Consider the following 17,211-nt stretch of genomic DNA (forward strand, 5'->3'; position numbering starts at 1 on the left):
TTTGAGAGCAGAAGCCAAGCTATAAGCAGGAAGGCTCCAGTTGAAATCTGAGCATAGCCATGAACTCGCTGGGTAGCTTTAGCCTCACTTCCCAATCTGTAATAAGGCAATAACTGACCTCCTTTGCAGAATTGCTGTAAAGGTTATTGACATTCTGTATAGAAGCACTCTGAGAATTGAATATAATGTAAACTGTATTTTGCTTATTATTTTCTATCAGAATCACAAAAGCCTGATGACAGTGCATTAAAAGATCGAACATCCCTAAAGAGCAATCGTCTGTCTTTGCTTAGGTTGCATAACGCAGGCAGACAATTAACGAGCTCTGGGCATTGACCCAATTGGCTCACATCAGTCGCACATAATGGCAATCAGCACGCACCCCTTATCATCCTCAAAGCACTCTTGACCTCAGACTCTTAAAGCTACAGCCAGCCTTCATGGCTCTGCAAGAGGTACTGCCCTAACCTTTGCTCACTCCCACTGGGATAGTTCCTTTCATTCAGTCAAATATAGGGTGGAGCACATGAAATGTCCTTGCCTTCTTCCAAACATCTGGCTATCATTACTGCACTGCGCTGCTCTGAATTTAAAAGAAATGGAGACAAGAACTTTTGTTTTTAATCAGGGGTGTGGTGGTCCCAGCCATTCAACGTCGAGTATGTCCAAACAATCTGATGTCTAATGGCATACGCATCAACTGATACAATCATGATGCAGAGAACACTAGCACATGTGCATTAGCATAGCATGCAAAGGAATTCCTATCACCACAAAGATGGAGGGATGAGTTTATGCTTTCACTCACTCAGTCTAGTTTTTAAATGTAGGCACTCTAGAGCTGGATGATATATCAATATCTCATCCAAAACCGGTTTGAAGTCCATATCTTGATATCGGTTTTTATAGTTTTCAACCTTGCAATATATTGTGAATCATGATATGTGGGTTTTTTGGGAAGGGGTGATATTTGTCAAAACCAGTTTCAAGTCCATTTCATGGTATTGGTTTCATAATTTTTGACCTGGCAATATACCGCAAATCATGATGTGTGTATGTGTGTGCTATGCAAAAATCACCATGTGGGAAAAACTGAAGCCAGCCAATGCCTCTATATACAATGGTACCTCGGGTTAAGAACTTAATTCGTTCCGGAGGTCCGTTCTTAACCTGAAACTGTTCATAACCTGAAGCACCAGTTTAGCTAATGGGGCCTCCCGCTGCTGCCGTGCCTCCGGAGCACAATTTCTGTTCTCACCCTGAAGCAAAGTTCTTAACCCAAGGTACTATTTCTGGGTTAGCAGAGTTTGTAACCTGAAGCATCTGTAACCTGAAGCGTATGTAACCCGAGGTACCACTGTAGTTCCATCCTTATTTCAGACATTGTTCTATACTGGTATTTTGAAATGTTTAGCTAGTGAGGTATCTCAAAGTTGAAAACCAAATATCACCCAGCCCTGCTATACAGCAGCCTTTCACTACCTGGTGCCCTCCAGAAGTGTTGAACTACAACTCCCATCAGCTTGGTCAGTGGTCAGTGATGATAGGAGTTGGAGTCTAGCATCCTCTACCCCAAGGGGATCCATTCCGATGCACAAGAGTTCTGATCATGAAGAATTAAGTGAAATACTATCAGAGTGCTATTTATTTAAGGAACCTGGCAAAATGTGAAATTATGTTGTTTGTGCAGAAAGCCTTCATTCTGCATTTTGCCTGCTTTCACAATAGCTTCAAGGACAGCAATATAGTCCCAGATAATAACAGAGCCCTGCAGTTGTGCCTCCACACCAATGAGAAGATAAAGCTTCCAGCAGCAGCTCAAGTAACAGAAAATGCCATCTGCCCTGGGAAACCGAAGAAGGCTAGGAGAAGATGATAAAGCAAAGAAATAAAGCTGGAACACACACGGTTTCATATCAACTTCCAAAAACATCTGAAATGTGCTTTCATGGCAAAAGAAAAAGAAACATTCTTATGTTCACTTCTAGTAGTCCTTCTTTGAACCAGCACATGTAAGGAAGTGAGGAGAAAAGCTTTTTTTTTATTTACCACATTCCCTTGATCCTCCCCATTTTCTATTTCTACAGATAAGTCAGTATCAGGCACTGGGGAATCTGCCAGAAAGACAGGACTAAAACAAATATTTTGATAGCTAGAGCTTGGTCTAAATGAGTAAGGTTGTAAATGCTGCTACCATAAATAAGTTATTTTGACTTTATTGCAGTGAAATGTCTGAAGCGTACAACTTCCAGAAAGGTAGCACCAGGGGGGTGGGGGTGGGGCTATGAAGATCAAATTATACTGTGGATTCAGGAGAGAAGGCATTCAAACAACCAAGATGTGAACTGGTGGTGTGAGATGACAGTTTCCTTCCTTAGTTTGCTAGAGCTTGCCGTTCGCCGGCTCAGAATGGCTAACTGCATAAAACATGAGACTAAACATCTTAAAACAACAATCCAATCATACAATCCTAATGGTAACAACAGCAGTTGGCATGGCACATAAATCATATGCCAAATAAAATGTGAACCTCCAAATACCTAGCAGGACAGACCAGCCTTTCAACGCTGCTTATGAAAATCTAACAGTGATATGTACCTATTAGGTCATCCTCATGAACCGGGAAGTCTGTAGCCCTGGAACAGTTGCAGAGAAAGAACCGCCCTGCTTTAAACAGGGCTTTCTCTGCAGTTTAGGCTGACAATATTACAGCACCATGCTTTGAGAGTGTGATAAAGTGGGAGGATCTCATGTTTCTTCTTTGCCAGAAAATAGCCAGAGAGATAAGGGATTTCCTTTAAAATTCCTTATAGAACAGCATGTTATTAAGGAACACAACTCTCACCATAAATCCTTCCAGGTGCCCTTTTAACATTCTCCCAGCTGCAAGGTGACAGCTTAGCCCCCAAGAGATCCCACACAGCTGGGGAAACGTCTAACAATGCAATCCTGTCTTTTTCTATTCTTTGAGACCGTGGTACTTATTCAAAGTTTAATGACTATAGGGCTGCACCCTAAATGATCCCAACATGTAGACAGAAACAATTGTGTGGCTCTCCTCCATGGAACGGGCAGTGCCCTCCCCGTGGGGTGCCAATGCTATGGAAAAAACCCATGCAATTGATGGCACTGACATGGCCAAGTTAGGGACCAGGTGGCACTGTGGTCTAAACCACTGAGCCTCTTGGGCTTGCTGATCAGAAGGTTGGTGGCTCAAATCCCCGCAATGGGGTGAGCTCCCATTGCTCTGTCCCAGCTCCTGCCAGCCAAAGCACACCAGTGCAAGTAGATAAATAGGTACCGCTCCAGCGGGAAGTTAAACGGCATTTCCGTGCACTGCTCTGGTTTCGGTGTTCCGTTGCACCAGAAGTGGCTTACTTATGCTGGCCACATGACCCAGAATAACTCCAGAGAAACGCTGGCTCCCTCGGCCTGTAAAGCAAGATGAGCGCCATAACCCCAGAGTCATCTGCAACTGGACTTAACTGTCAGGTTAACATGGCCGAGTTATTTATTTACTTATTTTAAGTATCTGCACCCTGCCTTTCCATTTTGAGAAGTTCTTGAGGTGGCTCCCTCCCAATATAGAATTTAAAATCTCGACAAAACATTTTTTATTTTATTAAATATATATTTTTTAAAAAAACAGCTGAGCCTACATTGCTATCATTGCCCTGAGCCCGGCCTTGGCTGGGGAGGGTGGGGTATAAATTATTATTATTATTATTATTATTATTATTATTATTATTATTACTACTACTACTACTACTACTACTATTACTACTACTACTATTATCATTATTGAGGTAGCAGCATCACTACAATAAAACAGGGAAAGCCATTAAAAACTCAGCCAGTGTGGTGCCTAAAATATAATAATGGTGGTATCAGGTGTATCCCCCAGAAACCACAGTGGATGTGTAATACCTACCTAACCTCCAAAGGCTGCAGAAGAAGAAGCCCCCATCACTTTCGATCCACTCACAGATAGATGACTCCTACACAGCTAGGAGAACATTCAAAGGCACTCAAGTCTACCAGTAATTGTGTAACTGTGTTTTTGTGCTGCAATCATAGGAAATAAAACAGGAAGCTGCCTTCTCAAGTCAAATCATTGGTCCATCTAGCACAGTACACCATAGCCTACCTATAAAAATGCCGCCACCACAAACAGCATGTACCATACAGAATTTGCATAGCAGCATTTGAGGAAAATGGTTGAAAACTGCCGGGACTTATTCTATACTTGCCCTAAGACTGCACTTAGAAAATCCTATACATGTCGGCTCAAAAGTAGGCCCCATTCAATGCCTGAAACAATGAGAAGCTGACTGCTGGTTTCGAAAAAGGAAAGAGGGTTGGATTTTAACGCCTTGTCCAACTCCTTCACAATAGAGATTCTTTCTCGAAACTTTTCTAACACTTTTTCTTTATGATACCCAGAAAGCTGAAGGAGTAATTATGTACTTTATTGGTATCGTTTCCGGATTTTTGTTGAGAAAGCGACATTTGATATCACTCTGTGCTACCACTACAATAAATGAGATGTTTACTGTTCCGACTAACAACCACCCAGGGTAAAGTAGGTTTCTGAATCAACTGCTTTGTGGATGATGTAACCATGTTTTGTTTCACTAGGAAGAAAATGTGTATCTTCAGAAGGAAAAAGCCAAATATGGCAATAAATTAGACTGAAGCTATGCCCTAAAATGGGATTTTGGACTGAGATTAATTAGGACAATTCAGAAAGGGTAGACCGCATTGTAAATGCAAAATCCCTTAAATGTATTTACTACTGGACGGTTGGAAGTGGGAGGGAACCCACTAGGCTTTGGAAAGGGGAAAAACCAGCCCAATTCAAGGAAATTTTCTCCACAAAAATGAACTATGTCAGGGGGTCAGTATGTGAAGAATTTCAGAGCTAGATGAGTGGATAGACCAATACAGGAGATGTTTCACATGGCTCTTCTTTATATTTGGCATTTCAGGACTGAAAGAAGGAATCCTTTTAACACAGATCTAGGGGCATTTCTGTGTGTTTGAGTTATTTTATTATAATTCTTTTTTATTTAGTATGGGGGTTGTTGTGTAGATACTGCTCCACACAGCAATAAAACAAACATTCCTGTGATCTTCCCACATGATGGTATGGTGTGTTGTTTTTTTAACAGAGATTATCTGTGTGCATGTGTGAATCAGCCCAGGATTAAGGTGTTGCTCTTATTCACTAAACCATTTAGCACAAAACTGTAGTTTTCCCTCAATCTGGAGTCATTCTCGCTCACCTTGAACATGCTGCTTTCGGACCACATTGATCTTGGGTGGGTGTGGTTACTTGACAACAATTTAAAATATTCTCCTTGGTTGGATTACCTTTGCCTTTTCCTCCCTGAACATGCCCCAAGTGAAGGAAGAAGGAAATGGTAATATTGGTTTATGCCTACCCACAATGTCATTGTGCAGATACACCACCCATTGCTGAGACTGCCTGCATCTGTTTCCATACAGACACACTGTGGGGTAATGCCAAATCAGTCTGCAATGAGCTTTTATTTTCAGAACGAAACCCATTGCTCAAAAAGTGCTTATGCAATATATCTAGATTGTTTGTGGGCTATGTAGAAAGAACAAGTACCCAGTTCCCATTGATTCTAAAATAAAATGCTGTGTGTGCACAGCCCAAGAAAAATGAGATAAATCCAGATGTTCAGCGGCAAAGAACGTAGGGTAGGGGAAAATGTTTTTCCCCTCATACACCATCCCTTCCCTCACCAGGCACCTGATTCACCTTTACTTCAGAAGTCACCAACTTGTCTTTTCACATTCATGCTTGATGTTCTTCAAAAGCTACAAGCAGTCTGTGGAACACATTTATTATGGCACAGGTATTCATGGAATACAGTCTTCTTCCCCAGACACATGAAATGTTATTGTGAGTTACAGGCATCGACTTCAGCATTTTGACTTAAAAATTTAATAGATAAATGTGCATGTTCATATTCTTATTGATTAATATTGACTACAATATGAAATAGGCAAAGGAAAAAGGGAGCAATAACCCATCTTGAGAATATCTCGTATACCCTGTTAAGGACCAAAATGAAATTATCCTTTTCTAGATTCCAGGGAGAAAGTGTTCTGAGAGCACGCAAATATTATTAACCAAGGGGAAATCTTATATCCTTCGCCTGAAAGGCTCCACCTCTGAAAAGAATTTCCTCAGGATCTTAACAATATTTTGCTGCCCAGGCAAGAGGGAGAGTCCCTTGGAGCAATCCAGTCAAAACACCTCGAGAGAAAGGGAATTGGCTTCCTCTCTTTTGGTGATACGTGCATTTTCACTATAGGCTACAGGAGACCATACATGGAAAGCAGAGCTATGGTAATTAATTTATCATCCTTGTTAAATGAAATCACATCTTTGATGTTTTACTAAAAGATTTAATATTGGAATAAGCCCAAAGGGGGAAGAAATCAGCTGGCCAAAGAAACACATGGTTCTGGCACTTACAAAAAATTAAGTGTGTTATTAATGGATTTGAGAAGAAGGGCTTTCCCTCTTCACCAGTAATAGGATCAGTGGAGGGAGGAATTACAATTCAATTACATACAGCACAGGCTGAAATTCAAAAAAAAGTCATTTTTATTAAATATGATACATTTAGGTAGTAAAACGTTATGCCAATGCATAGAATTGTAGGCTTAGATTGTAGGATGGCCTATAAATTGTTATGTAGCAAATACATATATGAAATAATACTTCCTACAGGGAGCCTCAGGGATGTGTTCCAGTGGGTTCTAAGGTCCTAGGTCAGGCCTATATAACGTGATCCAGCAAAAGGAATCCAGCGATAGTGTCCAGATCATAGAATTGTCACAAGGGAATGCACACATCTATCAGCCCTTGTATTAACATCCTTCACAGTCCGCATCTCTGTCAGGCATTGCTTTTTTTCTGGGGGGATGCAGGGGTACACATGCCCCATAACATTTTGTGAATCTAACGGCAGAAGAGATTTAAAATTTTTAGTTTCTTCTCTAGCACGGTGAATCATCAGTTCCATTGCCAGTGCCAGATTTAGGTTTGATGAGGCCCTAAGCTACTGAAGGTAATGGGGCCCTTTATATAGCAGGCGGGGCCCATTACTTACATCATAGGAGCCTACACAGCACAAATCACTGTTGCTGTATGTAGGTTTTACTATATTTTATTTGTTTTTTATCTTATATTTTGGAAATGTACATCCAGGTGTGTTTTTTTATTTTTTCTTTATTTTTTGGGGGGGCCCCCAAGAGCGTGGGGCCCTAAGCTATAGCTTGTTTAGCTTAGGTAAAGGTAAAGGTACCCCTGCCCGAACGGGCCAGTCTTGACAGACTCTGGGGTTTGTGCGCCCATCTCACATCTATTGGCCCGGGGCCAGCGCTGTCCGGAGACACTTCCGGGTCACGTGGCCAGCGTGACAAAGCTGCATCTGGCGAGCCAGCGCAGCACACGGAACGCCGTTTACCTTCCCGCTGGTAAGCGGTACCTATTTATCTACTTGCACCCGGGGGTGCTTTCGAACTGCTAGGTTGGCAGGCGCTGGGACCGAGCAGCAGGAGCGCACCCCGCCGCGGGGATTCGAACCGCCGACCTTTCGATCGGCAAGCCCTAGGCGCTGAGGCTTTAGCCCACAGCGCTTAGATGTACCATATTTTCCGCCCTATAGGACGCACTTTTTCCACTCCAAAAATGAAGGGGAAATGTGTGTGCGTCCTATGGGGCGAATGCAGGCTTTCGCTGAAGCCTGGAGAGCGAGAGGGGTCAGTGCGCACCAACCCCTCTCGCTCTCCAGGCTTCAGGAAGCTCTGCGCAACCCTCGGGAGACCGGCGCGACTTTGCAGAGCTGCCTGCAGTCTCGGGCTTCGCGCAGCTCTGCGCAGCCCTAGGGAGCCCGGTGCGACTTCGCGCCAGTCTCCCGAGGGCTGCGCAGAGCTGCCTGCATTCTGAAGCCTGGGGCGCGCTGAAGAGCATGCCCAGGCTTCACGCAGCTCTCCGCAAGCCTGGGGAGACTGGCGTGACTTCCCGCCGGGCTCCCTAGGCTTGCGGATAGCAGACTGTTCTCGGGGCTGGGGTCGGGGGAAGCTCGGGCTTCCCCTGCACCAGCCCCACGCCTGGGGGGGAAATAAAAAAAATTTCTTTATTCCCCCCCCCCAAAAAAAACCTAGGTGCATCCTATGGGACAGTGCGTCCTATGAGGCGAAAAATACGGTAAATCCAGCACTGTCCATTGCTACCCCCAATGGCGGCCTCATTTCCTGTCACGGTGTTTCCTGAGTCTCAGATGGAAGTGAGCGTTTACTATGTGAAGTAGGAGTTGGAATCTAGCACTTCCAATGTGGAAGTTACTGTGAGCTGTCAGCTGTGTAATATGAGGTAATGCATGTTCTTTGTACTTTTGTCCTTTTATTGTATTTATTTTTCCCAATTTGAACTATAAAATGGTGATTTTCTGGAGTCAAAATGGGAGTACCCCTAAACATTTTTTTTAAAGAAAAAAAAAGGCACTTCTGTCAGGAATCTGTCAGGCATGAGCCCCTTTCAGGCATTGGTGACACCAAACTAACAGAAGACACTGAGAAGAGAAGACCACAGTTTTAGTTCTCTCAGGGAAGGACTGTAGCTCCATGGCGCAGCATCTACTTTGGATGCAGAAAGTCCCAAATTCCATTCCTGGCATCTCCAGGTAGAGATGTTAAAGATTCCTGCCTGAAATCCTGAAGGGCCACTAGCAGTCAGTGTAAACAATAGGGAGCTACATGGATCAATGTCTGACTCAAAATAGTTTCCTGTGTTCCTACGTCCCTTTAACGTCTGCTGCAACTTTTCTATGAGATAACTTCTTTAGATGTGAGTGACTCTTGCTGTACCTTTTCTCATTGTCTATGAGAGAGCGCAGATCTGCATGGTATCTCACTGCCATGGATTCCAGAGTTGCCTGAGAAGCTGGTAATACCTCACGAGATATTTATTCCCACATCTTATCCTCCAAGATTTCGCAGATGAAAATAGAAACACTCCTGTGTATGTGTAACATCATTACTCCCAGACTCACTGTCTGAATGGCTTCACCCCTCCTGCTATAATATATTGCTAAAGACCTTTTTCTGCCTGCTGTGTGTATTCATTAACTCTGCAATAGCGTGCACTGCTTTGGCTTTTGAAGCCTGGTATCAGAGGATGCCAAATTGAAGGTGCAAGCTGGCTAGAAAAACCGTGTAGGAAGTAAAGATGTGTCGTATTATGATCACAGCATTATTTTTTTCCAAAAAAGATATTTAATTTCACAATGTAGCTTCTTTCCAACTCCTACATATCGAACAGCATTTACGACTGTATTTGGTTACACAGTTAAAGGGAGCAGTGAACAAACATTTTGTGTCATGTGCATGATCTTGCCTAATTTTTATTTCTTTCTCACTCCATATGCCCCTTTATTTAAGATAAAAGAAATGCGCTTAATGGCACCTTAAGTCTAACTTTTTAGAAGCTTTTTATTATAAAACAGCATACACTTTCATAAATGGCAACATATCATATGTTGAGCTGGAATTAGGGAAAATAAGAAAAGTCTGTAAAAAGCTGACTTAGAGAAAACGTTTAGAAGTTCTTAAAGGGACTGTAATAGTGCAAGTTATGAGAAATCTTTATAATGTGCAAAGAAACCCTAATCCAAGATTAATGATGTTCTTTATTTTGGTTCACCACCATATAGTACCTGTTTGAAGTAGCTATTAAATTTACATATATAAATTTCTGTTTCTGGATGTATGTCCTTTGAACTTAGCTGGCAGCAAATTTATGGTTCATCATTTCTTCATAAAACACACATTTTTCACTCTCTGTATTAAAATTGTGGCTGGATGGTGAAGCAAGGTTTTAAGCCTATTACTTTTAGGGAATTGACTTCATACACTGACAAACTGTCCTCTGTTAACAGGTTGCAAATTTAAGAATGGCTATTTGAAAGAACAATTCTTAATAAACCTGATTAGGACCCAAGCGGTATAATTTTAAAAATAACGATGACAAGATAATAATAAATGCAAGAATGATGCCATAAACACACGGACACACTAAATGAAAACAATTCAGGAGGTTGGTTTTTTTGCCACTGCTTCCCTCTAGTGGATAGTCTTCAAAAGGGAAAATTCTCAGTCCTTTCCTAAAATAAGCATTAATAGCAGCAATCCTGCGTAAAGCATTTAACAAAGGTTTGCTGTTAGTGTAAATATGATTAGTACAGTAAACAAGAAATCTAGCAATGAAGCACCCTATTTTTTTCTTCTGTATCATAAAACAAGATAAAATAGGTAAGCAAGACAAGGGGGATTCACATATTACAAATGTGTACAATACTCAATAAGAGAATTTTGGTAGGTAATTTTGTGACTCATAAAAATAACTACTTGGTGCATGTGGAATACTGGAGATTGTTTTGGTGGTTTCTTGGAATGATTGCTCATAGTTGGCCATGCATTTATGAAGAGTAAACTTGTATCAGAACTGCACTTTAATAGAGTCTCCTAGACCTACCTTTTGAGAATACTTTTTTCTGCAGAGCATACTGGTCTCTGAGATCCAGCATGAAACCTCAATTTGCTTCCTCATCATGGATCCCATCGTCCTTAAAAACTATTTTAAAACTAAAACTACATGCATATACTGTAGACTAGGACTGCCATACCTCCAGAATTTCCTGGACAAAAGCTCAACAACTTTTGTGTCCGAATTTTCCCTTTTTGAAATGTAGACCTAATGATGTTCCCATTCTGCCCAGTACTATAGCCCAACCATTAATCTAGTGTGACTTTGAAGCAAAAGAAAAAAATATACTCATACAAAAAATACAAATATACTAATACAAAAATATATTCTACACAGTGTAATACACTCTGCTAACGTAACATCTTTTAAAGTCCAGCTTGCATTTGAGCCCCTCCAAGGTAAGTGCTACATATTTCGATATATTTTAATCAGCCTCTGAGCAAGATCTAGCAATCTTCTTTGGCCTTTCCCACTAGCGATCCCAAATCAAATGGAAGAATCTAAATTTCAAATCCTTGCAATCAACATATTGGATGGCATACAGGTCTGAGTAGACACACTGAAATCAGTGGACTTGAGTCCCTTGGTTTCATTGGGCCTATACTGAGTATGACTTAATTGGACACCACCAAGAATATACAGCCTTCAATGGATACCAGTCATGATGGCTATGGTCTACCTCCATTACTGCAGGCAATATGCCTTTGAATACCAGTTACTGGGAATCACAGGTGGAAAAAGTGCTGTGGCTCTCAGGTCGTGCTTCCAGGGCCTCTGGTTGGTCATTGTCAACCAGGCCTTTGGCCTGATCCAGCACCCTCTTATATTTTTATCCACTGTATTCCATTTAAGTGCTTTTTCTCCTCCATAGTTTATTCCAACATTTTCTTCCTGGAGTTCTTCCTAGTTCCATCACTCCACCACCCAATTTCTCCATCTATGCAATAAATTTACCAGACACTTAGATCTCAAGAGGAACAGTATTAATAATGGCTGAAACTGTAGCGTGAATACAATTAGGTTATAATAATCGCTATGTCTTTTGGTGGCCACTGTGGGCAAGCAAAATAAGACGGGGCTACAGATGGGTAAAAAGATGAATTGATTTGTACCCACAGACACCCGTGGATAATTAAGCAAGATGAACAGCTTGCTTCGTACTAGGAATCCTCCTTGCAAAGTGTCCCACTGTCAGATGATGGTACAGCCACAGCAATACCTCTCTGGATAGTCCAGGGCATGAACCTTGTTCTCCATTCCATAGACGTAATACATGTATGTCTTCTCAGCATACTGGTAGTGGACTTCAGTGACTGGAATTAGCTCTATCGTCTGCCGCTGAGGGACAAAGCCAGAACAAGAATTTATTTGTTTGTTTCTAAAATGTCTTGCTTGCTCTTAACCACAAGGTCTCCGGTCTGCTTATAAAACGTGTTCTCCCTAGCAGAGAGCGCGTGTTGCGGTGGGGGATACAAGCCACCCCATTGTTGCTGGGCGGATTTGTGGAGGGACCCAGGCAGTGAATTGGTTAATCGGGTCGCTGGGGAGAACTGCTTGTTGCCGATTTTGAAGGAGGGGTCAGAGGTTTTAAATACTGGTCGCCCAACTTTGAGCATTCTCTTGGCTGCTTGCACCGGATCACCTGCCCACCCTCCCTGTATTTGGGGGGGGGGGTTATTCACTTGACCTTGCTATGCCTGTCATGGGGTCGTCTGCTTTGAGGCAGGGGCCTGGTAGGAATTTGTCCATTTGGCTGATTGGCTGGTGCCATTTGCTTTTGCCTGCTGTGTAGCAAATCGTCACAACTTGCAAGGTTGGCGGTTAGGCATTGGTTCAAATTGGTTGGTGGAGGGGTAAGTGCCTACCCCTCCAATGGTGGTGCGGAAAGGGAATTCCGTTAAAGGAATCCAGGGGCTTGCCATTCTTTTCGTCCTTGTCCCCGGAGTCGGACTTGAGCTGTGCAAGCCACCAGGAGCAGGAGGGTGAGAAGTGAGGGACTGAGGCCCAGCTTCATTTTCTCCCCAAAAGTTGTTTCCCGCACTGGCTTTCGCTGGAATCCGGAGGTCAGTTCTGTCCCCTGGGCAAGGACAGATAGTTGGAACCAATGCCTAAGCAACCACTCACTTGGATGTATTTAAATAAAGTTGTGGCCAAAATCATGCCAAAAACCCAAACCAAAATTGATGTGTGATGTGTGAGTTATTGGGGGGTGGCTTGGGGACCTCGACACGCAAGTAGCAAATATACAATTATAAAAACAGCTAAAAGTGTTGCAGTTATAAAACACATTAAAAACATTTGAGAGGCAACAGAAAAATATGAAATTAATGGAGGATGCAGAAATGGTGAAACTTATCAGAAGAATAAGAAATCAAGACAATAAACTCTTTAGAAAGGAATGGAAATGTTTTGTTGAGTATTTACAAACAAACTGTAAACAGATTATTGGCAGGATTGTTGTATAAACCTGCGATTTCAAAAGTGTTTATGAGATAAATATGAGAATAGATAAATAAATAAATAAGATAATTTGAAGTATGCAGGAAATGACAAAAATAAATGCAAAGAACCACAGAAAGAGGGGGAAGGGAGTTGAAGTTTGAAATGTTAGAACGTTTGTTGAATAATTGTTGTAATGTATATTAACAAAAATTTTATATGGAGAGAGAGAGAGAAAGAGAGATATTTTACATAGGATTGAATCTGCATGGCACAAATCTTTCTCACAGAAAAAACCCATACCAATAATCTGCAGCCATTTACCGGTATCTTTTTTTATCAAAAGCACTTAGAAACAGGGAAGGTGGGATACCTGGTGTAAACATAACTAGTATGTCAGTTCTGGCCTTTGACACCCGAGACATGTGTTCTGGGGAACAACCCTTTTCCTGAGACCCTTTAAACTGTTTTTCATACTGAATTTTAAATTGTTGTCACCCACCTAGGGTCTGCTGGTGAAGAGTTTGGTGATTAATTTACTTAATAATAACAGCTGGTATTGACTGTATAGACAGTTTTGTGGACACACACACACACACACTTGATTCCTGTGCCTGCAGCCTGAAGGAGGACAGTCTGGCAACAGAGATACCATGTAAAGCTGTAGATCATCCCTCTACCCGCCAAGATGCAGCTGGGAAGGTGAAAATGCCAAATCTGGAAGGACAGGAGGGAATCCTACTTGATTGACACGCAGAAGTGGACATGGCTGTGAATGTGATTGGAATGGAGGCAGAACATGGCCTGTTTCAGCTTTTACTAGGCCAGCTGCTAAGGATTACCACCAGTGTTATACAATATGCATGTACCTGACCTCTACAAGTGTGCTTCCTAACATCATCATAAGTTAATTTTACCTCACCCCTCAAATGTAGATTTTATTGATGGGGCCCTTATGTGTGGAAGAAAGGTTTATCACAGCAGGCGTGTATTTTGTAATGCGCGCATAAAGTGTCCCCTCACAGCATCATTGTCTTGAACATACCGTAGATCATATTTATGCATACAGTGGTACCTGAGGTTACATACGCTTCAGGTTACATACACTTCAGGTTACAGACTCTGCTAACCCAGAAATAGTGCTTCAGGTTAAGAACTTTGCTTCAGGATGAGAACAGAAATTGTGCTCCGGCGGCGTGGCAGCAGCGGGAGGCCCCATTAGCTAAAGAGGTGCTTCAGGTTAAGAACAGTTTCAGGTTAAGAACGGACCTCCGGAACAAATTAAGTACTTAACCCAAGGTACCACTGTATATTCTTTGAGGCAAGTTGCCTGGAGACCTGCTAGGTGACAAGTGACTAATAAGTCTAATAAATAAGTGAAGTTGAAGCAAGCTAGAAAAACGTACGCATGCACTGTTGTGGCTGAATGCAGCCTTCCAGCGCTGCTCCGATCACGTTAGGAGCTCTCTAAGGTGATTGGGAAGAGCCTGCAAGGTGGCTGTGTTTTATACTTGTCTCCCCCAACCCTAAACTAACATTAGAAGTTTTCTTCCATAGTGGAAGAGGGCGCAAAGACTGGATGGTTATTTCATTCATAAATATGAACTTCATGCCTAAACTCCAGAATTCTCTACCAGGTTATTGCAGGAACTCCTGGGACAATGCATCAAGCTCCTGAACGCTTTATGTGTTAAGGTTTATTATGGTGATTAATGTTTCTCAGACATAGTCTGATGGTTATATTTTAGCAATGAGAGAGTTTCAGGGACAACAAATTGGTTCAATTGATTCATCAGTTGAAAACATGCTTAAAAACCAAGCATGTAGTCAAAATATTTGACTACATAATTCCTTTACCATTGAGGTTGGGAATGAACCCTTTATGAAGGGTGCAGAAGTTAACTAGCTGCATAGATGATATGTTGTCTCTATGCCACCTGGTGCTAAAATGAAATAGTGCAGCATGCTATTACAATACAATGTGATTCAATACAACAGGTTCACTTTCAATATTTCAGTATTTCCCCGGAATTGTGGCAAAGGAATGCCTGAGTAACGCTGAGGTCTGTAGCATGGCAGCAACCTTAGTACATTTTTTAAAAAAGTATTAAGAATAATTATCAGATAAGAATTGCCCTTTCACTACAAAGTTTTTAAGCTCAAATCAATTGGCTTGTATAATTGGCTTGTATTCAGAATTCCTGTGAGTGGAACTCTACTCATAGGATGTTCCCACCATTGCAAACAAAATGGAGGAAATGATTTCTGCCTATTCCTCATCCCCCACCCCCCGTAAACCTGCTCAGAAGTGTTGGGGAGACAGAATGGAGGGCAGCAGAATGGAAATCACCTCCTTCCTTCTGCTCCAGCAGCAGCCTTCTCTGAATCTCGATGCCTCTTGCAAAGAGAAGGCGCCTTTCCATTCACAGATTATGATGAACAACAGATAGATTCATACAGATTCAACAGCACAGAATCAAAAATGAAAAGAAAGTTGACCAAAACAAAAACCCACACATATTTGATTCTGTGAAATTTCCCCACAGTTTCAAAGTTCCCAGTATTTAGCTGGGGTTAAATGTTTGTTTAAATAAAAATCAAAGAAACACATGTCTATTGCGAATACCTGTTGCAGAATGCGGGATGTGTTGGTGAATGTGGCCCTGTGCTCTGCAATAGCTCTTTCAGATGCCAGAGAGATCTCAGGGTAAGGGAAGTCAAGAAGGGGATACACCTGCAATTTCAAAAGAGACAATCAGAGTCATTCTCACCCTCCTTCACCCATCTCCTTTCTGACCATCCCCACCTATCCTCCCAACCCGGGACTCAGCAACATTAGTAAAATAAAATAAAAGAAAGTGTGTGTGTTTTAAATGCATTACAGCATTATGACACCAGATGGCGCTGTAGAGTCCGCTCCTTCAGCAACGTGATTTCCCATTATGAACTTTGCAACAAGTTTCCTGAAATGTTTTTTTGATGTGTCCAGATCCAGCCCTGGTTTATTAACACACTAGGCAAATAAGTTAAGGTGATGGCCATTTCACTTAGTCTGCTGGGGCATTGTGTATAATGCATTGTCTAGCAAGATGAAATAAGAGCAACCAGCCACTTTTCTAGTCTAAGCCTGTCCATCACTTTCATCAGTTGCAGGGGATTTGCTCAGCATCATGCTCTGTTAGAGCAGCGTATCAGGAGCTGTAGAACCAAAGCCGTATCATTTACATACTATGAATATGAATGAGATGAACATGGTGGATGTGAAATTGCTGGATGTGGTGCATTTTATTCTTCCATTCTGGAATTGTTAATACCAATAGGAAGAACACTGAATCTTCATCAACTGCTCTCAAAAGGCAGACACAGAAATCATAATGTAGATGATCACCTAATAGCTGAGCTGAGCTTTCGTAGTGCCTGAGTCTTTGGTATATAATATTGCCATTATGTTTTCAGATTTATCTCTACCAGCAAGAGGAAGAAAAACATGCATGTAAAAATGGAATGTGACATTATCGGAATATGGGAGAGATGCGGCGTGAATGTTATCTATAGAGAGCAAATGCATTGAACAAATACTTAGTGACATACTGGTGGCTTGCTATCAACATCAAACTGGGGAAGCAGCATGGCTCAGGGGGAAAGCACATGCTCTGCATGTGAAAAGGTCCCAGTTTCAATCCCAGGCATCTCCAAATAGGGCTGGGAGAGAGCCTGCCTGAAATCCAAGGCAGCTGCTGCTAGCCAGTGTAGACAGTACTAAGCTAGGTAAAGGTAAAGGGGCCCCTGACCATTAGGTCCAGTCGTGGCCGACTCTGGGGTTGCGGCGCTCATCTCGCTTTATTGGCCGAGGGAGCCAGCGTACAGCTTCCAGGTCATGTGGCCAGCATGACTAAGCCGCTTCTGGAGAACCAGAGCAGCACACGGAAACACCGTTTACCTTCCCGCCAGAGCGGTACCTATTTATCTACTTGCACTTTGACGTGCTTTCGAACTGCTAGGTTGGCAGGAGCAGGGACCGACCAACGGGAGCTCACCCTGTTGCGGGAATTCGAACCGCCAACCTTCTGATCGGCAAGTCCTAGGCTCTGTGGTTTAACCCACAGCGCCACCCGTGTCCTTACTAAGCTAGAGAGACCCCCAACAGTCTGACTCAATATATAGCAGCTTCCAAACTTCCTAAG

At 42.3% G+C, this 17,211-nt stretch overlaps 1 protein-coding gene across 1 annotated transcript in view; it reads right to left on the bottom strand.

The window, feature by feature from the left end:
- Positions 1-9,516: 9,516 nt before the first annotated feature.
- LOC308581617 (protein SSUH2 homolog) overlaps positions 9,517-17,211 on the bottom strand; it is a 31,957-nt gene continuing 24,262 nt past the window's right edge. Inside the window, exons 11-12 of the mRNA XM_081184291.1 lie at positions 15,654-15,761; positions 9,517-11,926 (exon numbers count right to left, since the gene is read on the bottom strand). Of these exons, the coding sequence (XP_081040417.1) occupies positions 11,780-11,926; positions 15,654-15,761 (255 nt within the window). The 3' untranslated portion in view covers positions 9,517-11,779. The remainder of the gene's footprint in view (positions 11,927-15,653; positions 15,762-17,211) is intronic.

Source organism: Podarcis bocagei (genome assembly GCF_964188305.1).
Source record: "Podarcis bocagei genome assembly, chromosome: 2".
Taxonomy (NCBI): Eukaryota; Metazoa; Chordata; class Lepidosauria; order Squamata; family Lacertidae; genus Podarcis; species Podarcis bocagei.